The sequence below is a fragment of the Misgurnus anguillicaudatus genome, chromosome 2 (genome assembly GCF_027580225.2).
Source record: "Misgurnus anguillicaudatus chromosome 2, ASM2758022v2, whole genome shotgun sequence".
NCBI classification, from domain to species: Eukaryota; Metazoa; Chordata; class Actinopteri; order Cypriniformes; family Cobitidae; genus Misgurnus; species Misgurnus anguillicaudatus.
The window spans coordinates 10,811,902-10,837,394 of record NC_073338.2 but is presented as its reverse complement, the minus strand read 5'-3'; the positions used below and the strand labels follow the sequence as shown (position 1 = coordinate 10,837,394).

The 25,493-nt window shown below is 38.9% G+C and overlaps 2 protein-coding genes across 3 annotated transcripts in view; both read right to left on the bottom strand.

Annotated features, from left to right (window-relative positions):
- Nucleotides 1–12,608, bottom strand: part of LOC129441658 (interferon-induced very large GTPase 1-like) — a 28,495-nt gene extending 15,887 nt beyond the window's left edge. The window contains exons 1-5 of one of the 2 annotated variants that reach the window (XM_073872706.1): nucleotides 12,366–12,608; nucleotides 9,177–9,427; nucleotides 7,491–7,560; nucleotides 6,799–7,407; nucleotides 6,505–6,581 (exon numbers count right to left, since the gene is read on the bottom strand). In XM_073872706.1, the coding sequence (XP_073728807.1) occupies nucleotides 6,505–6,581; nucleotides 6,799–7,407; nucleotides 7,491–7,560; nucleotides 9,177–9,212 (792 nt within the window). In that variant the 5' untranslated portion in view covers nucleotides 9,213–9,427; nucleotides 12,366–12,608. Of the gene's footprint in view, nucleotides 1–3,751; nucleotides 4,394–6,504; nucleotides 6,582–6,798; nucleotides 7,408–7,490; nucleotides 7,561–9,176; nucleotides 9,428–12,365 lie in introns of those variants that run through there. The other variant, XM_073872710.1, reaches the window with a different exon arrangement.
- Nucleotides 12,609–19,861: 7,253 nt separating this feature from the next.
- LOC141367364 (interferon-induced very large GTPase 1-like) lies at nucleotides 19,862–25,087 on the bottom strand. The gene has a single exon (XM_073872700.1). The coding sequence runs from the start codon at nucleotides 24,988–24,990 to the stop codon at nucleotides 20,182–20,184; it is 4,809 nt and encodes a 1,602-aa protein (XP_073728801.1). The 5' UTR covers nucleotides 24,991–25,087; the 3' UTR covers nucleotides 19,862–20,181.
- Nucleotides 25,088–25,493: the final 406 nt, after the last annotated feature.

Genomic DNA, 25,493 nt, shown 5'->3' with positions numbered 1-25,493 from the left:
TAGGATGCGACGAGATGTAGAGCTGGGTATCATCCGCATAGCATTGAAAACTTATGTTATGTTTCCTGATAATGTCTCCTAGAGGTAACATATATAACGAGAATAGGATAGGGCCTAGAACTGATCCCTGAGGTACGCCGTATTTAACGGGGGAGTGATATGACTCTTCCTCATTTACATAAACAAAGTGATATCGATTGGTTAGATACGATCTGAACCAGGCTAACGCCTGACCACTGATGCCAACATAGTTTTCTAGTCTATTGAGTAAGATTGTGTGATCTATTGTGTCAAAGGCTGCACTAAGGTCTAGTAATATAAGGATTGAGATTTCACCATGATCGGATGTTAATAGGAGGTCATATGTAACTCTAAGCAGCGCTGTCTCTGTGCTATGGTGGGGCCTGAATCCTGATTGGAACTTTTCATATGTATTATTATTTTCTACGAATGTGCGTAGCTGGCTTGCCACTACTTTTTCTAATATTTTAGAAAGAAAAGGTAGATTTCAGATTGGTCTAAAGTTATTAAGATCTCCCTGGTCAAGGTTTGGTTTTTTAATGAGCGGTCTAATAACTGCTAGTTTGAAAGCTGTTGGAATGTATCCTAATTCTAGAGATGAGTTCAAGATATTAAGTACCGTGTCTGACACTACATGAAATACCTCTTTTAGTAATTTTGTGGGAACGGGGTCTAGTATACAGGACGATGATTTGGATGACGTTACTAGTTTAGAGAGCTCTTCTATTGTAGTAGGATTAAATGACTCAAGATGTTCGTTTGGTAATCTAGTGGAAAATGTACTATTGGGTAGAGTGGTGGCTGCTTGCGTAGTTTCTATGTTTTCCCTAATAAACATAATTTTGTCATCACTATTGTGTTGGAGTTTACTATTGGTTTCTGTTTGTTCTTTGTTTCTAGTCAGTTTCGCAACTGTGCTAAATAGGAAACGAGGGTTGTTATGATTTTCTTTAAAGAGCGTACTGAGATAAGTAGATCTGGCAGTTTTAATAGCCTGTCTGTAGTGTTGAACACTCTCTTTCCATGCTGAACGCCATACCTCTAACTTTTTGCTTCGGTAGTTTCTTTCCATTTTCTAGCTACTTTTTTAAGGGCTGCAGTATGATGGTCATTCCATGGAGCTGGCGGTTTTTCTTTGATTCTCTTTTTTGAATGGGAGCAACGGCATCCAACGTGCTAGAGCAGACGTTGTTCAGGTTTTCTATTATAATATCTAGATCTTCACGGTTATCTGCTACATGTTTCATTTGAGACAGGTCTGGAAGAGTGCTAATGAAGCTATCTTTAGTGGTGGAAATTATTGTTCTGGCTAATCTGTAGCATGTTGTAGACTGAGCGGTCCTATCTAGAAGTATTGTGTATGACAGAAGGCAATGGTCTGAAACGGCATCGCTCTGGGGTGATATTTCGATGTCATTAATATTGAGTCCGAGTGACAGAATTAAGTCTAGTGTGTGATTACGAGTATGCGTGGGCCTTGACACGTTTTGTTTAATGCAGAGAGAATTTAGAACATCCATAAACGCACGTCCTAATGCATCTTTTGGATTATCCACATGGATATTAAAATCACCAACGATAAGAGCTTTATCTACAGTGACTGTAAGCTCAGATAGGAAGTCTGCTATTTCTTTAAGAAAATCTGTGTGGTGCCCCGGAGGCCTATATATGGTAGCTAAAATGAACGAAAGCCGTTTGTTGTTGCGATCAGTTATTTCCATATTTAACAGTATTTTTTCAAACAAATTAAATTTTAGGTTGGATTTATGGCTTACTTTGAATATTTTATTGTGTATTGTAGCTACACCACCCCCTCTCCCTTTTAGACGAGGAACATGTTTATAATAATAGTCTTGTGGGGTGGATTCGTTTAAACTGGTGTAATCGTCTGCTTTAACCCAGGTTTCTGTTAAACAGAGTGCATCTAAGTTTTGGTCTGTAATTATTTCATTGGTAATTGGCTCTTTATTGGTAAGCGATCTAATGTTAAGAAGGCCGAATTTCAACATTTGAGTTTCATCTGGTAATGTATTGTGTTCTAATTTTATGTTAATAAGATTTGTACGAGACGAGGTAAACGGTGCTCTGTATTTATTTGCTCGAGGAACAGACACAGTCGAGATGTGGTGGTACTCTGTTAAAAAAGGCTCTATGTGCTGGGGTATATGTGATCTTGACATGTCAAGGCAGCTAACAGACTGATGGGTAAGCCGATCTGTCTGTTTCCTGACCTGGGCCCTGGATAGTCAGACAATATCAAAAGTAAGACTATTGGTCAGATTTATAGAGAGCATAGCACTTCCTTCCGGAGACTGATGGAGGCCATCTCTCTTTAGCAGGTCAGGTCTTCCCCGGAAATGCTTCCAATTGTCTATAAACCCTACGTTATGCTGAGGGCACCACTTTGACATCCAGCCATGAAGAGACACTAATCTACTGTAAGTTTCATCCCCCCGGTAGGCGGGGAGGGGACCAGAGCAAATTACATTGTCTGACATTGTTTTTGCAATTTCACACACCTCTTTAATAGTATCTTTGGTGATCCCCGACTGGCGGAGTCTGGTGTCATAACCAGGGCACCTTTAACAGATGTCTTAGCCGGTGTATTGCTGAGTGGAGAAAATCTGTTTGATATTAAAACAGGAACGTGATTTGGATGCCGAATGTGACTAGGCTGCCTGACAGTCACCCAGTTAGTCAGCCGCCTTGACTCTGAAGTCGGAACCAAGCCATGTGTATTACGCTTAACACTAGGCGCTCCCGAAACAGTGTTTGTAACATTAACATTAGCGGTCTTACTGTCCTCAACTAGCGTTCGGATGCGCGCTTCTAGTTCTGCAACCTTCTCCGTCAGCCTTACTACTTCAATACACTTAGCACATGTAAACCCCTCTATGACGGAAGAAGCTAAACTGTACATGTGGCAAGTAGTGCAGGTTACAATGACAAGCGGAGTCTTACCGTTTTCATGCTGTGTGATGGCGTCTCCATTCGCCCGAACGCTGTCCGTGAAGCTGCATCAAGATGGGTGCTCGCTCGTTGCGTGCCTCGGTCGCCTCCGGGTGTCTGGAGCCTGGGTGATGTGAGGCACGCTGTACCGCCTGGTACGAATGCCGGGCCACAACTCCTCCACAGCTTCCCGCTCTGGTGAGGAAAGGTCTGAAAAACATACATCGGATGAGTCCACCATTAGATCGAAAAGGAAGGCAGATTTACAGTAAACAGACAGTGAGCAAGTGCTAACTTCAACCGGCATGTTTGTTGATGCTAGCGGGCTATATGCTAACACTAGGTGTTTACTAGTGATAGATGTATGCGATATTTACCTGGTAACCAGTGTAAAGATGCCAGAATTGGACTGATGTGGTCATACTTTTTAGATCGAGTAAGCACTGCGGCGGCGTTTTGAACCAGCTGTAGCTTGTTTACCTGATTTGCATGGCATCCCCCGAGTAACGAGTTACAATAGTCTATTCTAGAGGTCATAAAAGCATGGATAAGCTTTTCTGCATCTGATGCAGACAGCATATGGCGTATTTTTGAGATATTTCTAAGATGGAAGAATGCTGTGCGGCAGACGTTCGGATGCGCACTTTTAGTTCTGCAACCTTCTCCGTCAGCCTTACTACTTCAATACACTTAGCACATGTAAACCCCTCTATGCTGACGGAAGAAGCTAAACTGTACATGTGGCAAGTAGTGCAGGTTACAATGACAAGCGGAGTCTTACCGTTTTCATGCTAGGCGATGGCGTCTCCGTTCGCCCGAACGCGGTCCGTGAAGCTGCATCGAGATGGGTGCTCACTCGTTGCGTGCCTCGGTCGTCTCCGGGTGTCTGGAGCCTGGGTGATGTGAGGCACGCTGTACCGCCTGGTACGAATGCCGGGCCACAACTCCTCCACAGCTTCCCGCTCTGGTGAAGAAAGGTCTGAAAAACATACATCGGATAAGTCCGCCATTAGATCGAAAAGGAAGGCAGATTTACAGTAAACAGACAGTGAGCAAGTGCTAACTTCAACCGGCACGTTTGTTGATGTTAGCGGGCTATATGCTAACACTAGGTGTTTACTAGTGATAGATCGTTTTACTTATTAATACTGTTCAATAATCGTCACGGTAAAGTATTCCTAAGATAAACTAGTACGTTATATTATATAGATAGGAACGAGATAGAAAGAAAATAGGATTTAGATGATGAACTCGACGGAGCTCCAATGCACGGAGCACATTTCCCCGTTTGCTGATGCTAGCGGGCTATATGCTAATACTGGGTGTTTACCAGTGATAAATCGTTTCACTTATTGAAACTGTTGAATAATCGTCACGGTAAAGTATTCCTAAGATGAACTAGTAAGTTATATTATATAGATAGGAACAAGATAGTAAGAAAATAAGATTTAGATGATGAACTTGACGGAGCTCAGATAACAGTGTTGCCACTCTCTTGCGTCTCTCTCTTGCGTCTCTCTCTTGCGTGTACATTCGAATTTTGACTTGCTTGAATACATTCAAAGGCAAGACAATATCAGAGGCTCCTGGGGGATACGGCAGCAGCTGTGGCTGTGACACTGTTAACGATTACTAACGATGTGACGTCGTAGTGACCGACTGAAAGGGAATGTCTCGGTTACGTATGTAACCCTCGTTCCCTGAAAGAAAGGAACGGAGACGTCACATCCTGTCGCCACAGTTTGCTTTTCCCCTGCTGATACCATTAGTTAAATACTCGCGCTGCACCGGCAGTTGCAAAGACCTGCATGCCAAGTTCATTGGCGTTTTAGAAGTTTCTCAAAGTAGATTGGTCCCACGGAGCGTGTTACCAATTCGTCGGTCACGACATGACATCCGTGCACTGTTTCCAGCTCACTCTGTTCTGAAGTTTATTAAAAGTTTATTAATTCTGAACATGTCATGTGTCCATATTAATTATTCATGGGATGAATATTTCTCAACATGATAAAAATGCAGACAGACTGACAGTAGGGGTGTGCCATATCATACCGTTCACGATAATACCAGTATAATTTTTTACATGATAAAAAGTAACATAGTGACGCAATGATGTATGGCGCATTAACGTTCCCTAACGCCCACAGCAACACCTGAGAGCAAGAGCAGCATGTCAGCAACACAAGTACAACCAGGCTGTGTAAAGGTACGTGAGGAGCAGATAATAGCAGCGGGTGATGTGCGGCCAAAAAGTAAACTAATCACATTCGCATTCTAGTTGTACGAATGTTTACTTAATATTTAATTAGACAGATCCACCTTTTCTATTAATTTTCCATTAAATTATGTGATCTGATGAGTTTATAGATCCGTTTTACCCTGTTTGTTTCTTCAGTGACTGCCGCGAGGCGCAAGCATCGTCCACTCCTGGGTCCTAAAGTACACCCGATGTTTTGAGGCTGTGAGGGCCGGTCTGATGTGTGGCCGCTTCCCGCTGGTCAAACTGTGCAGCCTCTTTGCTCAACACAGTATAAAAAGTGCTCACCCTGTTCGGCAGGTCCAACCATGTCATGTAAAAAGCAGCCGAATACCTGTTTATTTCAGTACATATGCGGTCAGATCCATCAAGCGGATAGACTATTTGATAGACTAGTAGTAAGTCTGGATTAAGGATGTTTAAAATTTCTAGCCTGGTGGTCATATGACATATGACGGCAATTAACGTCTCTTCTGGCAATAAATATCCACATAAAGCTTAACATAACTGCATAATGAAATGAATAAACAGACAAGGAAGCAGAATTGGCCAACCAATCCTCACCCCATGTCGTCAATGTTTGACGGCACTTGACCATTCGTCGGTGTGTGGCGGGGGGGGTGTACCTTTCGCGTCGTTTTTTGACGAGCTGGGGACTTCAGTGCTGTTGCGTCCGTTGCATTCTCTTTCCTATTTTCTTGCCATTTTCGCGTCGGTTTAGGGTTGGATTTACATAATGACATCCCTACCCAAACCTAACCCTAACCCCAACGCCAGGTGACAACTGTTTAATTTCGCGTACCTGGTAGTATTGAAGTCCCCAGTTCGTCAAAAAATACCCTCCGCGTCAACATATTGACGCATGGTCAAGTGTCGTCAAATATTGACGCCATGAGGTGAGACTGTGTTGGATTGAGACACATCATTTGTCTTGGTGGGCTAAATCTGCTACTGTATGCCTCTGCTGGCATGAGTGAAGTCATTTGCCCAAGACTTTGCACATAATTTAATAATTTAATAAGGGAAATAGGATACCTGCGGCTGCAATAAAAGTAGGGAGAACACCTGTAGCAGATCGAAGCAGGTGGTGCTAGGGAAGGAGGTGAGGCTAGAAAGATGAAGCACTGCACTACTGAGACAGGAAGGAAAAGAATAGGTTATGTAGATAGGATAGAAAGATCGATTGGCCACATTGCTCTTTTAAGAAACAATCAGCGGGACAGAAGAATTAATGACTAAACTTGGCATTTATGCATGATATTTCACATATTTCTTACCCTTTGTCTGTCGCCGTTCTTAGGTTGGGCAGAGCTTGCCAAAAGTTGTGATCTAGTGCTTCTGTTAGCTTCTGGACCTTCATTTTATGAGAAACAGGAAATTTCACTGCAGATTTCTGTATATGCCACTTTAATATTTTAAAGAGAGATTAATACAGTAAGGCATGTTTGTTAAAACTAGCTATATTTCCGAATTAAACTAAGGCCTAATCCTGGTTTAAACTAATCTCTGTCTGGGAAACCATACCAAAGTGTACAACATGTCTAAATAAATGAAATGTGTTGTTATCTTACCAGTTTGATTTTCACTGTTTTGTGGGTATCTTAAAACTTTGTTGTACATCTCAGTAGTGTAGCACTGCTCTTTATTGTCATTAAACAGACATTTTATCCAGTCCATCAATCCTCTCATCTCTGACTGTTTGTTCATATTCTTGCTGCAAATGTGATATTTTCGTCCACATTTCTTAATCAGCTTCTCCAGTACAGGGTTTTTCTTCAGTTTATCTATGATATTGTCACCCTCTTCCTCTCTCTCATAGGTAAAGAGAATCATCACAAATGAAAGAACTTTGTCACCAAACATTCGCTGTAGCCATTCAATGCCCATCTTATCGGCATCTGTTAGCTGACCCAAACTCACAACAAAGATGAAGGCATGGATTTCATTTTCATTCACAACCTGACTGATAACATGATCAGAAGGGTTCAGTTCAGTCTCATGTAAGCCGATCATGTTGATCACTGACACATGATGTTCTGATATCTTCCTCTTTAATGAAACAATCATGACAGTGTCTTCAAAGCGGACTGTTTTTTGCCCGAGCAAAATGTTGTAGCATCCAAACTGGACTGCCGCAGAGTTTCCAAATAATACAATGGTGAAATTAGGGAGGCTGGAATCTAGAAACACCAAACCAAGATATAAAACCCAACAAATACAATAAGAACCAGTTTTGATATAATGTGGTTTTATTTTTTTTTACCTGTGCTATATTTAGATGAATTATCAATAGTATATAGTTCGACCCTTTGCTTTGGTGGTTTAACATTAACCTGGAGAAAGAAAAATTGTTAATTTCTTACTTATCCCCATAAATTTCAAAGGTCATATAAGTGCAAAACATGTATATACATAGCTTTTTTGTTACAGGCTCACAAGCTTTGAGCATCACTATACAACTATAATAGCTTTCATGTCTTCTTTGAAGGTTTTCCAGATGTTGGAACGTAATTATGGGCATAGGAAAACCGTGACGAAAGGTACGACCCATTTTGCAAAAATGTTTGTTGAAAAGGATATTTTGTGGCTTTATGTTCGCCAGTAATGTATGTGAAACACCTAATAACCTTTATTGAAGGGGGCATCTATTTTCAATTGACCATGTAGTTAAGTACAATATACACTCACCTAAAGGATTATTAGGAACACCATACTAACACTGTGTTTGACCCCCTTGCGCCTTCTGAACTGCCTTAATTCTATGTGGCATTGATTCAACAAGGTGCTGAAAGCATTCTTTAGAAATGTTGGCCCATATTGATAGGATAGCATCTTGCAGTTGATGGAGATTTGTGGGATGCACATTCAGGGCACGAAGCTTCCGTTCCACCACATCCCAAAAATGCTCTATTGGGTTGAGATCTGGTGACTGTGGGAACCATTTTAGTACAGTGAACTCATTGTCATGGTCAAGAAACCAATTTAAAATTATTCGAGCTTTGTGACATGGTGCATTATCCTGCTGGAAGTAGCCATCAGAGGATGGGTACATGGTGGTCATAAAGGGATGGACATGGTCAGAAACAATGCTCAGGTAGGCCGTGGCATTTAAACGATGCACAATTGGCACTAAGGGGCCTTAAGTGTGCCAAGAAAACATCCCCCACACCATTACACCACCACCAACACCAGCCTGCACAGTGGTAACAAGGCATGATAGATCCATGTTCTCAATCTGTTTACGCCAAATTCTGTCTCTACCATCTGAATGTCTCAACAGAAATCGAGACTCATCAGACAAGGCAACAATTTTCCAGTCTTCAACTGTCCAATTTTTGATGAGCTTGTGCAAATTGTAGCCTTTGTAGTGGAGTTAAGTGGTACCCGGTGGGGTCTTCTGCTGTTGTAGCCCATCCACCTCAAGGTTGTTCGTGTTGTGGCTTCACAAATGCTTTGGTGCATACCTCGGTTGTAACGAGTGATTATTTCAGTCAAAGTTGCTCTTCTATCAGCTTGAATCAGTCGGCCCATTCTTCTCTGACCTCTAGCATCAACAAGACATTTTCGCCCACAGGACTGCCACATACTGGATGTTTTCCCTTTTCACACCATTCTTTGTGAACCTTAGAAATGGTTGTGTATAAAAATCCCAGTAACTCAGCAGATTGTGAAATACTCAGACCGGCCCATCTGGCACCAACAACCATGCCACGCTAAAAATTGCTTAAATAATCTTTCTTTCCCATTCTGACATTCAGTTTGGAGTGTTTGAAGATGCGTTCAGGAGATTGTCTTGACCAGGACCACACCCCTAAATGCATTGAAGCAACTGCCATGTGCATTAATGAGAAATTGAACAGGGGGTTCTAATAATCCTTTAGGTAAGTGCAGTTTTACATTATACATTTCCTTTCTGTCTAGTTTACTTTTTAGTTTTTTTAACATGTACCTTGTGTACTCTAGCAGCTTGATTTGTGGCTGTCATTGTGTTTATTGTGGTGTTATGATCTTTGCTTTTTTATGCACAATGATAATGGAGCTGACATTGGCTGTATTTCAGATTCGGCAAGGCCTTCTTGAGTTTTATCTTTACTGTCGTTTATCTCTGTACTGTATCACAGGGACTGTTTTCCATTGTATGCATTCATAACATCTGAATTTTAATGCGTCACTGAAGGATCTTCATCCATGATGATTTCACTAAAAAGAAAACATAACATAAATGAGTATGGTGTGTTATCTAAATCCTTTAACCATCACACAATGTATTTAAAGGGACACCATGAAACTTTTTGGCCACTAGGGGGTGCTAGACACATATTTTTTACTTCTAGCGCCCCTAGAGCCCACAAGCGCCGCAGCACTGTCGCAAAGGAAAGGAACTGGCCAACCTTAAAACTAAACTAAAAACTAAACATTTAAAATGCTAAACGATCAACATTTTGAGACAACAGGGAGAAACGCAGTCATGTTACAACTTTCTGATGAGGAACTCGTCGTGGCAGAAGCCATTTCTCAATCTGAAGGTTGCAGCCTCCGGATGTCGTATTTCTAAGCTGTATACGTCATCAAGACTGTCTTATTTCACAATATTAACAATTACAAAGTTGACTATTATACTTAGTTAATCGTAAATTGTTGCAGTATGCTTAAGACTTGCGAATGTAATGCTCAGTTTACCTTAATAACCCAGGCTTGATGACGTGTGCAGCCTGCATATTTGACCTCCGGAGGCTGCAGCCTTCCAATTCAGAAACGACCAGACGTATTTCCTTGCCTTTTTCCACACAAATATTGTTGCATCGTCTCTCTCTCCCTCGCCACCAGGATTTTCCGCAATGGCGCTCGTTATTCCTCTTTTTTGTGTGAAAATCGCTCCAAATCCAAGTAAACCGATGCGTTTAGGTCTGCCGCTTTGTAATACGTCACGCGAGTGACAGCGGAACGCAGCAAATGAGGAAGAGAGAAGAGAGAAACGCTCGGATCTGATTGGTGAATGAATAGGGTTTGGTTTTACACTGTGAGCAAGTTTGAGTGCTATAGCATCCTGGATTGTAATGTAAATATCATAAAAGAAAGGTAAATACGTGAACACAGCATCTGAATACAGGGAACTATATGCAATATAATCGCCGTAATTTATAAAGAACATCGCATTTATGTATGAATCAACAGTTTATGTAAAAAATTGCCTTAAAGGGGAATCGAACCCGGGTCGCCCGTGTCATAGGTCTGTGGCTCTAAAGACTGTGACACAGAGTCACATAATAGAAACTGCTCTCTACACTCCTTAAGTAGCCTCCAGCAAAATTCACGTTAAAAACAAATTGTGTGGAGGAAGTGACGTATGCCGTAAAGCAGTCGAATTTTGTAGTTTTTTTTGTGCTCTGGTTACTACCAGAAACCCTAAGTTTTAAAATACGAGTAAAAGTGATACAGACCCCGTCAGGCTATGGTAGACATGTCATTCAACCTATTTAAAGTCGATGTACTATCACAAGGGTCTTGAAAATTTATTATGAAGGTTGAAAAATTACATGGTGTCACTTTAATGCTTTAGTACTCCAACTCTTGATCCTTTTTAAATGAAAATTCCAAGACTGGTGAAAATCAGAACGGTAAAACCTCAAATGAACTATTTCAGTGTATGACCTATAGTTTTATGCAGTAAAATGTTTTAAGGAATTAACTCTGAAATGATGTTGCTGTCCAAGTAAATCATTTGCATTTGTTCTACCCATTTATTGCCGATTTGCATGTTTTGTCCAGTAGTGAAATACTTATCTTCTGTACAAACGTACAAAAGTAGGATGTGGTAAAGCTGTGATTGCTGTTAATATTCGCATCTGTTTCAAAACTGCAGTTAAAATAATATGTTAAAATTAGAAATAGTTTCTAGAAAGAAACCTATTGTCTATAGATGCACATAACTTCACAAGCTCACAAGCAAAGGTGAGCACAGAGAAAGAAAAAGAAGAGAGACACTTGGTACTTTCTTACAGCATTAAAGGCACAATGTGTACAGTAGTTTGTGTTCTCATCTACAGTGGTTAAAATACAGTTTTATCACTAACGAACATTAAATGTGTGCAATGTGCATAGATAAACACATTTGAAATTTGCATTATTTTTTTTAAAGAAAAATATTGATAAAATCTTGCAATGTAAAAAGGAAAAAAGTAAAGTTGAATTTACTTCAATTGGTAACACCTAAAATATGTAAGCTTTTGCAACTTGAGTTGAGGAAACAAAATTTTTAAGTTAATCCAACTTTCACTTTTTACAGTGTGTACTACACAGATTTATAATTTCGCATACACCTAAGATGCAATTTATTAATTAGTCACCATTAAAGGAAAACACAGCCCTTTTTTAAATATTTGACTATGTTCTTACCTCAAATGAGACAAATTAATACATCCCTATCTTTTTTTCAATGCGTACACTTAATCTTTGTACAGCACGCTGTGAATATGTTAGCATTTAGCCTAGCCCCATTAATTCCTATGGCTCCAAACAGGGATAAATTTAGAATCCACCAAACACTTCCATGTTTTCTCTATTTAAAGACTGTTACATGAGTAGTTACACGAGTCAGTATGGTGGCACAAAATAAAACTTTTGTTTGGAGCCATAGGAAAGAATGTGGCTAGGCTAAATGCTAACACATTCAAGACACACTGTTCAAAGATTAAAAGTGCACCCATTGAAAAAGCAAAGTATGTATTAATTTATCTAAGTTGAGGTAAGAACATAGTAAAGTATTGAACACTTTAAAGGAGAGTCACATATTCACCATTCTTTAATCAATATGAAATAATCAATATTCTTAAGACAGAAATGCATGGAAGACATGGATACAAGACTTTATGAAACATAAAAGCCCCAGTAAAGCTGTAAAGGGCTCCTCGAGGTAATTTATCCAACCAGCAATGTTCATAAATAAGAAATATCAACATCTATATCAAATGGTAATGCTTTTTTAAATATGCCTACTGAATCATGCAATACATTACCTGCTTGTGAATTTCCTTAACAAACAGATTTTCACTGTTCATCTGGTCACTGACATTTTTTATAATTTAAATTTATACAGTTTTTTTCCCAAAGAAAAAAAATAATTATGAATGTTAATCACCTGTTGAAGTATCACTGGAATCTGTTCAAGCCTGAATGTCACACTGAAACTTATACTGCCTCATATTGCAGCCCTCTAAACTTTGAAACTTATGCTGATTTTAAATGTATGCTGATCTCAATAAATATATCTTACAAAATATCTAACCAGCAATCTAAATTGATGTTATCTGAAGTCTGAAGCAGCTACAAACAAAGAGGGAGTTGCAATGCAAACAGTTTCTATACCCAGAAAGTCACGCGATTTGCATAAACTGACAGCCTCTGGCAAAGGGAATAATGCTTAGGTGGATGAGGAGTAAAGTTTCTGTTTCATCATTTAATCACTTCATCATTCACATCAGTCAGTAAATTTAAAAAAACATTTCACCTATTAAATAAATGTTCTTGTTATTTATTCACCCTGAGGTTTACCCATATAACTCTCTTTGTTACATATAGACAGTGTAGTGGCTATTTGTCCTTGAACTTAAGCAAAACTAATAATAACAAACTTTTCAAACGGCCACTAAGGCTACGTCATGGGTTAGGCTTTACGCATGGTTAGAGGTACAAAAATAAACTAATGTCCATAGCCAAAGATGAGTTCGAGGAGGTTTATTTACACATATAAGCAAGCTCACAGACATTTCCTGCTGCCTCTCTCACACTGTGGTAAAAAACCATATGCCCTCGCAGCCTTTTCGGTTCCCCCCACATTAACCCATTTATGCAAATTAACATAGCACCACGTGACCAAACTATAGACTATATATAGTAGACTATAACTTAAGCCTAAAATAAACAAAGTGCAAAAATAGCTCCAACAGACAGTTTTGAGCAGTAACAACATAAACAAGTGGCTTTCATGGAACACACGTAACTTCCGGTAAACTCCCCTAAGAATAAATAACAACAAAGTCCTTTTAGAATATTTATATAACAAGCTAAATAAACAAGAAGTAGATTATCTTAGTTTAAATCAGAGCTAAAGCCTATCAAAAACTACACTGAGCTACGTTACTGTTTAAAATGTGTACTATATAATATTATGCAATGTGTTTTGCTCGGGGAGTCACAAGATCCTGGGCGGTGAAACACGAGTGCCTGCTCCGGGACAACTGCTATATGTGCTGGTTTCTGGATGGGGAGCAGAAGTCAAGTTCCTGCCTCCCAGATGACATGCCGCGAATGCAGGCTTTTTGGAGGGAGAGTTCCGGGTTCCTGTTCCTGTTCGGCAAGCTCCGCGGGAGTGTTTTCAGTCAACGAGCCCGCAGATGCGTGCCTGTTTGGTGAGTCCTGCGGGCGTGTTTCTGGTTGGCAAGCCCCACGAAAGCGTGGCTGGAGTCCCGCTTCTTGTCTTGGGGGTCCGGATCCCTGGAACTGTCTTGCCTTCTGGACTTTATGTTATATTATGTCATGTCTTGTGTACCTGTTTCCTGGGGTAAAGGAAACAGGTACACAAAAACACCAATATGATCATGATCCTGTCAGCCCTATATGTCTTTTTACATGTTCCATGTGACAGGATCATGGCAGCCCTTCTTATTGTTGTCTTGTTTTGTGTGGAGACTCACGAGGCCTGTGTTTGTGTTTGTGTACCTCGTACTCTCCTGTCTTAAGTCTTGACCCCGCCCCCCCTTGTTTCCTGTTAATTATTCATTATTAGTTAACACCCTTCACCTGTGGGTCCTTGTTCCCTAGTTTAGTTTTTTTCCCTATTTAATGCTCTTGTGTTTGCTGTCTTGTGCTGGATCATTGTTCATCTTATGATGATGTTGTGTGTTCCTGTCACATATTGTCCTGCCCTGCTAAGGCCCTGTTTACAGTAGAGCATTTACGTTTTAAAATGACATTTTAAAATGAATTGTGACCACAATTTTTCCTTGCATATTTTTGTGTAAAACTAAAAAGTAACTCATATTATGAAGCATATGTTCATATATAGTGATAATGTAAGATCTGTTTATGAGTTTATGGCAGATCTAACCAGGCTTGTGCACAATTCAGAATTTCAGAATTGGCCTCCATTCAATTCATGAATTGGAATTTGAATTGAATTGACTCCATCCTACAGGAAGTTGAATTGGAAATGGAATGACAGGAAGTGGAATTAAATTCATGGCAATTCAAAGAAATTCCAGAGTCACACAACAGAAAGAATCTGTTCACATTCAGTGTTAGGAAAGTTACTTTGGAAAATTGTTTAGCAACCATTTAAATACTTGATTAAATGTAAAGCATTCTGGGAAATACGTCATGTTCCATCGTGTTCCATAAAATTACAATTATAAAAAAAATCAAACTTAATTATTTGTTATGTGACTAGAGCTTTTAACATTAATTGCTGGGGGAAAACATTGTCTGTTCATGTAATCTGTACAGGTAGTTTAAACTAATATAATTTATAGAATATGTAATGCAACCATATCTATATACTGAAAGCTTAATTTTTAACACTTCACTTACTGTATAATATGTATATGAATTTCTTTGAATTTCTATTGAATTGCAATTCTGCTTCCTTTAATTCAAATTCGAATTGTAATTTTAGATCCTGTTTTTGACAATAATTCAAAATAACAATTATCAAGAATTGAATTGGAATTCAGGAGTCATTCTTAATTCAATTCTGAATTGTGCAGAAGACTGGATCTAACATGGTTGGTTAGTTTGGTCATGTGACCACACACATTTATTTCCAGGTGCTGCCATCTGAACAGAAGAATGACATCAAAGTTCAGAAAGGAGAGGTTAGAATACCAAGTTCCTTTTTGAATATTTTTTTTGCACATAAAACTTGTGGTGTAAGGGCGACAGTCATGCCTTACTAAAATGAGCTATGGAAATAGGTGATGAACAGGCTGATGTGATAGTGAACTTCATATAGATGCAGAGCCCACCCTGTGACCAAGAAGTCACTGTTAAAGTTGGATGACAAGATGTTGTGATTTCCCCCGGTCAACTTGCTTGTATTGAATATTCTGTGTCTATAGACTTTGATGTGTCAGACCCTGTCATTCTCTTTGAACCCAATGTAGATTACCCACAGCTTGACCAGCTTGGTCTTGGAGATGGCTTATTGGAAGTCTTTGGAAGACAAAACCCATTCATCAGTGTGCCAATAGGAAATCCTACCAAAACATGATATTACCTTACCACGGAGAACAACACTTGGGAGCATACACCCCATTAAAAAAATAGTAGAGACAGACCAAGGAGTTGAGCTGGCTATTTATGAGGTTAGTGGAAGAGAGAGACCACTGGGTCGGCAGATGGCAGTAGAACCAAAGCAACAGAACACTGGGATCCACCTGTGGAATTAAGTCAAGGCTTTATCGCAGAGGGATCACTTCTGACTGCTTTCATCACTCCTTGGGGCCTCCATGAAGGGGTAAGCATCCCTTTCGGGCTACCCAATGCACCCGCAGCCTTTCAAAGGAGCATGGAAGAAATGTTGGACTCTTTGCGAGATGAGTGTTGTATCCCTTATCTCGATGATATCCTGTGCTATGCAAAGAACTTTGAGGAACATGTCGAAAAATTGTGCAAAATACTACAAGCATTACAACGACATGGTGTTAAGCTTGAGGCCAAGTGTGAAATGTGTGATATGTTCAGGAGGAAAGTACGTAATATGGGGCGACTCGTCAGCGCTGAAGGAGTCAAAGTAGACCCTAAGGATCTAGATGTAGTACAAGTTTGGAAAAACAAACACCTACTACAATTAGCGAAGTTCAACAAATGCTGGAATTTCTGAGTTATTATCAATTTTATGTTCTGATTTTTCCCCCATGGCCAAGCCAATTTATGATCCCTTACAAGTGAAAAATAAACATGGCTGGGTCTGACCAAACAAAGACAAACAGGAAGAAGAGTGTTCAGTTATCATCCTGGACACCAATAGAGTGGAACATAAACAGATGTTATGCAGGCTAATTGATGCATTGACCACACAACCAGTACTTGCTTATCCTGACTTTGACTTGCCATTCATTCTCCACACAGATGCCTCAGATAAAGGGCTTGGGGCTGTACTTTACTAAAGGCAAACTGGGAAACTAAGAGTTATTGGAAATGGGTTGAGGACACTTACACCTGCAGAACAAAATTATAGCCTCCATTCTGGAAAGATTGAGTTCCTGGCACTAAAGTGTGCAATCTGTGAAAAGTTACAGGACTATCTATTTTATGCATCAGACTTCACAGTTTATACAGAAAATAATCCCTTAACATACATACTTAACAACGCCAAACTCAACACAGTCGGGTACAAATGGGTAGGAGAACTCTTCACAGAGTGCACTGCAGAGTTGTCCAGCAAGGTTATCCGAGCCACATGGGAAGGTACAAGGGTCGTTGGACAAGAGGATGGTGTTTGGGCTGCTGCTCTCAATTTGGCCTCGGAAGATAAACTTGATAGCAAAACCGCTGAAATCTTAGAAAAACTGAGTTGTGACGAACTAAGGAAAGCACAGAGACAGCATCCAGCTATAGGTGAAATAATTAAGCTGAAAAAATCAAATGAGACCATCACCAAGGGGATGAGACAGATAGCCAGCAGACCTGTAAAAGAATATTGCATCAATTTTAAAACTGCTCCTGGAGGACTACTCTACAGGAGAACCGAGCAAAAACAACAAATTGTCCTACCAGCTCAATACAAAAAGATGGTCTGGAAACACTTACATGATGACATGGGCCATGTGGGCATAGACCGAGTTTTGAGTCTAGCCAAAGACAGATTTTATTGGCCATTCATGAAGAAAGATGTTAAAACCTATGTCACACAGCGATGCCCTTGTATCAAACAGAAGAAGCCAGCTGTGCATGAAGAAGCTCCAATGGGCAGGATAAACACCAACTCACCCTTTGAACTGGTATCCATAGACTACCTGCACTTGGAACAAAGTAAAGGTGGTTATGAATACATCCTTGTTTTTGTGGATCACTTTACAAGGTTCACCCAAGCTTATGCTACAAAGAATAAATCCGGAAGAACAGCAGCAGAGCGAATTTTAAGTGACTTTATTCCCTGGTTTGGTATTCCAACTAAACTACATCACAACAAAGGTCGGGAATTCAAAAATTATCTCTTCAAGACTTTGTGGCATTGTCAGGGATGAGCCATTCAAGGACCTCTCCATATCATCCGCAGGGCAATCCCGATGAGAGGTTTAATAGAACGCTTCTACAAATGATGAGAACACTCACAGAGAAAGAGAAGGAAAAGTGCAGGGAGCACTTACCGCATATTGTCCATGCATATAATTTCACCTTACCACTCTACATCAATATACCTATTCTAACACACCTTTTCCCCATACACCTTACTCCCTTTTAACGCCACTGCCTACATTTACACAATGGATACCCCCTATGACAGTCTGGTATTAAAAGAGGGAAGAATTCATTTTTGTTTGTTGTTTGTTAGTATTAAAGAGTATGGTGGCAAGAGCCATTTTCTTTGATGGGGAGTGTGTGGTATACAAAGCTGAATCCACATTAAATGTAATATTTTATATATTTAAGATTTAAGGTTCTTTATGTTCTATGCACTGTTATATAAATGTATTTTGTTCTAAATCACATAAGTGTCACTGTTAAAAACTTAAGTAGAAGCAGTGCAAGTCCAGGTTGTGCAGAAAGGGGGCGCTGCAGTTCATTAGGATCAAAATCAGCCTTTTCTCAGACGTTGAAAAGCAATGCCTGGGGAAAGCTACTGATGTTTATCTGTCATTTTACCTGATAATTCAGGTACATAAATCTGAAAAAGTGTCCTATGCCTGGGACCTGTAATGTGTGTGTGTTCTTGGTAATTATTGCGTTTTGAGGTCCCCATGAGGAAACAAGCTTATAAATCAAACAGAATGATGTTACTTAAAAATGTGAAGTAGCAGAAAGTTTTCTGGGATGGTTGGGGTTCAGGTTTGGGAAAGGGAATATAATATACAGTTAATACAGTATAAAATGCATTATGTCTATGGAATGTCCCCACAAAACATGGAAACCAGAATGTGTGTGTGCACGTGTGTGTGCATATTTCTTTGTGTTTCTCTTGATACTCTTGTTTGTCTGTGTTGTTTGTTTGTTGTTTACTTTGATTACTTGTATTAGAGAGTTTATGTGACTCTCTATTTCACAGATTGCCTGCATCATGTGAGTGCAACCATATCAATAAACAGTTGAAATGCCAGTAAAGCACCACTCAATTATTAATACAGTGCAGTGTCACTAAACTCCTCGTTCTTGCAATAAATTGTGGGTAATATCAGCTAAACCCTAACCTAACCCTAACCCTCATTTCAACATCATACGATTTGAGACATACTTATTCTTATTTCAAATACTACTTAGAATGGACAGTAGGTGAATTTGGACACAGGTATTGAATCTTTCATGTTAATGTTAACACAGGTAACGTTGGAATAGATCATTGACACTGTCAGAAAAATTTGTCAAAATGTGTTCCCCAGCTTTGTAACCTTTCATACAGTACACCTTTGCACCTAAAGAGTTTAAATAACTTAGATGTACATATTAGAATCTTAATATTAGTACCAAATATACTTATCTGTACATATGAACGGTACTGCACCAGCTGAGGTACAGCTACATATTTTAACCTTTTTTGTAACAGTGTTCCTGCTGATCTTCTAAGTTAAGTTTCTGTGCAGACGAATGTAAACTGATATAAAGGTAACACATTTTACTAATTATAAGTAACTTTGCAACTACTTATCAACCACCAATCTAAAAAGAATTAGTAGACTGGCTGCTTAATATCTTCAACCACTTTATTGTAATGATATCTCAACAGACTTTCAATTGTCTATAAGTATCTTTGCAGGTGCATGTTAACTTATTCCACGAACTCTATACTCTTCCCTATCCCTTACAGTCTACTAATACTCTAATGACAGCTAGTTGACGTATGGTTGCAAATTAATGAAAGTTAGTTGACATGTACTTGCAAAGTAAAGTGTAACCGATATAAATTATAGCACTGTTTAACTGTTTTAACTTTATTGGATGGCCATAAGCTGTTAATAAATGTAATTTTGGAAAAAAAACTGTACAGTAATGTCAGTAGTATCAGAGTTTGTTGTGGGTGTATGTGGTGTTCTGATGAGTGTTAGACTAAATAAAATTAAGACGTCAAACTAAGAATCTGGCTTTAAGTTGTTCTGAGTAATACACGACACGTCCTAGTTAAAAAGGAATACAAGCCAAGACTTGAATTAATTAATATTTATTCAATTCTGGATTAACATAACATAACAAAAACATACACTTTAAACAACTTAGAATTACAATATAGTATATGTGAAATGATTATGAGTAAACACTAAACAATTTTAAAAGAGTTTTAAAGGTATTAAAGGTTTAAAGATTTAGTATATTAAGGATATAAACTAAGCAATATGATTTGATTGTATTTGATATGGTTTTCTGGTCTTGTGGATGTCTTTGAATTGAGCTTCTGGCTACAAAGTTAAATTGAGCCTACTGTACAAACGATGTCCAGTATGGCAGCTCAGAGTTATCAAGGGTGATGAAGCTGTACTGAACTGAACTTAAAAGTTGATTTAGTCAGATGCTATAATACAAGTAGAACAAAAATGGTTTCATTTCATTTACATTTAGGCATTGCATGATTATTTTATCCAAAGCAATCTACAAAAGTAAGGAAAACAATAAAGTGATTCATCTCGGTGTCAGTAATGCGAGAACTGCTATACATTTTTTTTCAGTGCAAAACATTAGCATTTTCTATAGAGACTGCCTGTATAGATTAAAAGATTAACATATATATTTATAATTATTTTAGTTCTCCATTAGATGTATTTATCTAAACTCTCAATAGCTTCCTCTTTTGTGTGTTTTTTCCATTCATCTGGAATCTCACCAGCTCCCTGGAATGTTTTATTATAGTGCTTCTCCAGATCTTTCTGAAACCTGCACACAAACCACTTCCAGTATGGCAGCTCAGAGTTGTCAGGAGTGATGCTCCAGTTTTCATATTCAGGACCTGCTTTTCTGTATTTTTTCCAGGGAAATTTATCATCTGAGGAGTTATAAAAGCAACGGTCACTCGATACTTCTGTTGTGCAGAAATTAATACCCAAGTTTGTTGTGTGTCTGTAATACCACCCATTCAGTCCAATATTACGATGAAAAGGAACAGTGTGATCTCCAGGATGATCTTCCATTGTGTTTGTGCAGATTGCTTTACAGAAAGGACACTGAACCCAACAGCACTGACAGAAATGATCAATCAAAATCTCATCTGGTTTCTTCCTGCACTTTTCCATTTTAATGTCATCGATACTTGTGAAACTATTTTGTAGCTTCCTTATCATTTCACTCAGACTTTCACTTAAATGCTTCTCAAGGAAATTCAAGTCTTTAATTTCTGTGAGATCAACACATGACTCACCTGTGAATTTCAGCTCATCTGTGAGTGTTTTGGTGAAACTTGTGAACCACATGTTGCCATCTCCTCCATTATTTTTGGCCTCCACTGTCACTGCTTGCACTGCATTACTCACAATGTTCTCTTTCTGTTCTAGATTTCCTCTGAAAAGGTTAAGAATCATTTCGATTTGTTGAGTAAAATATTTGTCCACTTCATTCTTTATGAATTGTTTGAAGTGTTCTTTGGGGTCATGGATGTATTGTATGTACTGCTGAAAGTCCTCTTTTTCTGCAAGGGATTTCAGAATGTGTTTTTCCAGATTGGATCTGTTCTCACGTAATGATCGTATGTCTGTCCTCATCTGTGCTGCAACATCAATAGCAGTTTTGTTATAAACCGTTTCTAGGATGGACGGTTCAAGTTTGCTGCAGATAAAGTCGATCAGTATGGTTGTTGTTGTTGCTCCTCTGCAGTAGTTCTTGAAGACGTTGTAATATTGAGTTTTCTGCTTCTCAAGATAAATTCTTACATCATTTGTTTCTCTAAATTCCTTGTGAAGTTTAGTAAATTTCTCACATGCAATGTCACAAACATAGAGACAGAGATCTATAATAAACTCCTTTTTCAGACAGTATTTTTGGTTCTCTGATCGATGTTCCTCTACTGACTTTTTAACACAGTCTGTTAATTCTTGGATGTAGATGTCACTGTAGCCCTGTCTTCTGATTGGTGATTTCTCTATTATTTTGTCAGTTTCCTGAATATTTTTTTTAATCAGTTGCCTTACTGAGTCATGATATTCAGCATTCAGGGTCTTGTTTTGACTCAGTTTAACATAAGAATAAAGTTTTTTGCCTGGATTCACTACATAACGGTTAAATAGACTCTGGCTTTTCTTGGAGCTCTCCTCATCTGAAGGCACAGTCTCATCTGAATGCTCTTGATGCTTCTGGTGTGTGATGTAGTCATCATAATCACCCCTGATGAATATCTGTTTGAACTGTTTTTGATTTAATCTTTCATTTACAAGAGTCAATTCTTGGTTTTCAGATAAAATCTTTTTGACACCATCCCAAAAATTAATGTCTTTTAGTGGAAGAGTAGCTTCTGTCATCTCTGTGACCCATTTACTCCACATGGTGTAAAATTCCTCTTTCAGCACATGTTCATCTGTTCCTCTGTGTTTCAGACTCAAAGCGAGTTCTTTGCTCCGAGTAAAAAGCATATTTTCATACTCTGTCAGTTTTTGGTCTAGTTTCTGCTTGGCTTTCTTCTGTTCAATTGCTTCATCCAACTTTCTTTTTGTTCCCTTCACCAGGTCATCATGAAGATCTTGAATTCTGGTTTCAAATCTTCCTCTCCATTGACACAGAATGTCTTTGTCTTTGTCTTCATCAAAAAATGACTTCATTGATTTTTCTACTTCTTCTTTTGTTGTCTTCATTTCAGCCAGCAGGTCATTTTTCTGAACCTCCCTGTTTCCATTTGCAATTCTGTTGTAAAACTTTTCTTCAATGCTCATCATGGCACTCCTGAGGCTCCAAGTCCAGTCACTATACTTAGTTTCCAGTCTTCTGTATACGGCAATCTCCATTGTGTTTTTAAAGCTGAACACAAAGTTTTCATTCAGCAGTGCACTCCAAAGATCATTAATGCGAGTTTTGAACTGTGACAGTGTAATGCCGCTTGATCTTGATGCTTTTGAGATAATGGTGCTCTTCAACTCCTGAATGTTTCTGCTGTAGTTTGGGTTTGGTGGTGCCATAGGTGGACTTCCCTCCCAAAGCTGTGAAAAATATTTTACATCATTCTGTACATCAAATGCAATGACATCACTGAAAAACTGCAAAACACAATCTTCCTCTTCAGAAGCAAGTTTTGTCATCTCATCCAGTTTCTCCTGAAGTCGTCTTCTTCCTTCCATGTTTTTTTCTCCAGCTGAGATGTCAGAAACATTCTGATGCACAAACATGCAGCTGGGATTTAGTTTGATCTTCTTCATCCTCATGAAGGCCTGAACAACAATCTGAAGGATGTCCTGCATCTCTGCAGTGTTTTCACCAAAGATGTTGATCAATGTCATATTTCCAAGACCGACAACAAATGTGGCCATTTCATTATCATGATTTCTTGTTGATCTTCCAGCAAGCTCTAGAGCACGAAGACCTTCAGTATCAACAACCAGAATATAATCAAACTTTAGCTTCATCTCCTTTGAAACTCTGACCAGCTGCATGAACGCTCCTCTAGTGCACCGACCAGCACTGACAGCAAACTGCAGACCAAACATTGCATTCAACATGGTAGATTTCCCAGAGCTCTGAATCCCTAAAACTGACAACACAAAGACTCTCTTGTCTCCCAGTTTCTTGATGAGTTCATCTAAAACTGCAGTAACCCAGATCAGAGGAACATGAGCAGCATCTCCATCCATCAGCTCCAGTGGAAATCCAGACATCATCATCTCTGCTGCAAGACCTGGAAGAGAAGAGAAGTTCAGGTTTTTCTTGATCTTCTTCACAGATGAACATGATTCATATATCTGACCGATCTCTCTCAGTATGTGCTCCAAACCAAAGGTTGCAGCTTGCAGTTTCTCAGATATTCTCTCAAGTTCATCTTGTTCAGCTGTCAGTTGTTGAGATTTATTATGTTTCTTTTTAAGATCTAAGACTGCTGACCACTTTTTATCATACTCATGATGAAGAGCTGAAAGAGTTTCCGTGGTGTAGTCATCTAGTAGGATACCAATCCACTTAGGAAAATATATCATCTCATTTTGTTCTTTTGAATTCAGTTTTTTGATAAAGATTTGGATACATTCACTTAATACAGATGTCTGCTGCAGTTCACGAATTTTAAGCATTTCTGATTTCTTATAGCTTTTGTTTTTTTCTATGTTATCATTCTTTTGTAGTTCACCCAGTGTAGGTCGATGTAGTTCTTTATTCTTCTGACACCACTGATGCCACAGTTTTCCCTGACACGGCAGAAATGATTCTTTGATTTTTGTCAAATCTTTATTCTTCAGTAAACTCATCATTTTCTGTGCTGCGTCTTTTCCTTTCCTGCAGTCATCATCAATGTTCTCATCTACTGTGATGTCTAATTTATCTGCCACATCTTCAAGCTTGAAAAGAGAAGATGAGTCTGAAGATGAGAGTCCAATATTTACAGCTCTTCTGAGTTCTTCAATTACATCTGACTGATTTCTATCTTTCAATCCCATTTTGTAATTTGTACCTTTTTGCATTTCTGTGAGAGCTGAATCACTCTCAGTAAGAAGGCAAATGAGCGGCTTGGAGTCTTTGTAGAGGTTTTGGATCTTTGTCATGCTGTTGTCATTCTTATTCAGTTGAGGTAAAATAACAACATTAACAGAAGCCATCTGAGTTAAGATATTCAGTTGTTTCTCATTTTCTTCTGCATCACCATGAAGATTACAGAATGCAACACAGTCAGGAAATTGATCAGTTTCCTCTCCAGATGGGCAGTACCAGGCGATCTCCACCACCCCATCCATCAGTACTCTGGATCTGCTGCTGCCTGGACAGTTCCTGTGGAAGAACGTGTTGTGTTTCTCATTGATCAAACTGTTCATCAGCTGAGACTTGGATGAAGACACAGAATCAAACCTGAAGAAAGCCACCATTGGTGTTTCTGCCTTGTAGACCGGCTGGATTTTGCTAAAGGTTTGACCTTTACCATCAGTTGTCTTCCAGCTCTTGTTGATTTGTCTGAATGTCCAGAGAGGAAACTCAATCTTCTGTGTGAATGGATTTGGTACAAGCAGAGGAAGAGCAAACTGACACTGTGAGAGTTTAGTGACCATGAGCTGCTTTAGAAAACTATCAGCACAATAAAACACAGCCATCTGAGCGTCCATCAGGTGAATTGGCTCTAATTTGTTAGTTTGATTAGATTTAGTCATTTCATTAAAAATATCATTAAAAGCATCTTCCACATCTTCAGACAGCTCCTTTTCTGTTTGTTGTGTGTGATTTTGTTCATTGTTCTGTTTTATTTTGATGCATCTTGCTTTGTAGTCCATCATCAGTAATTTTTTTAGAAAACTCTTAGCAAACTTTTCCTCTAAACAGAACTCATGAGACTGTGAATATTCAGTTAGCTGAAGAAAATCTGCAGTTTTCAGTTTATGAAATTTTCCTTTCAAATGAAGTCTGTCCATCAGCTGCTCTGCACATTGCTGAAAAATACCAAAACACATTTAAATAATATTGCTCATTGATAAGCAAATGCATATTTTGTTCACATTTTTTTAATAAAGTTTGACTAGTTTGAACTGAAAATAGGATCGATGCAGAGCCTCTGCCAAGTGCGCTTTACACTCCCACTATTTTTTGGCACTTAGAGACTGGTTTGCCAAAAGCAGAGGTGGAAAGTAACGAATTACATTTACTCATGTTACTGTAATTTAGTAGTTTTTTTGTGTACTTTTACTTTTTTGAGTAGTTTTTCCAGTTGCTTTTCCATTTACTTAAGTATGTTTTGTTTAAAGTATTGTACTTCGCTACATTTTAAATCATATCCGTTACTGAGTAAAAGAATATTTTAAAAAAGCAAGGTGAAAAGACGCGCAACGGATGATTGATGGGCGGGGGAACGCGCAAAAAGAACCATGGAGACGGACAAGACAGGCCCGCGCAGACCCGCCTCAGTTCAAATCTTATGAAGGAAACCCCTGGTCATATTTAAGCGACCACTTTCCAC

Coding starts and splice junctions, on each gene's coding strand:
- LOC141367364 (XM_073872700.1), bottom strand. CDS start 24,990: ATGTGTTTTGGTATTTTTCAGCAATGTGCAGAGCAGCTGATGGACAGA.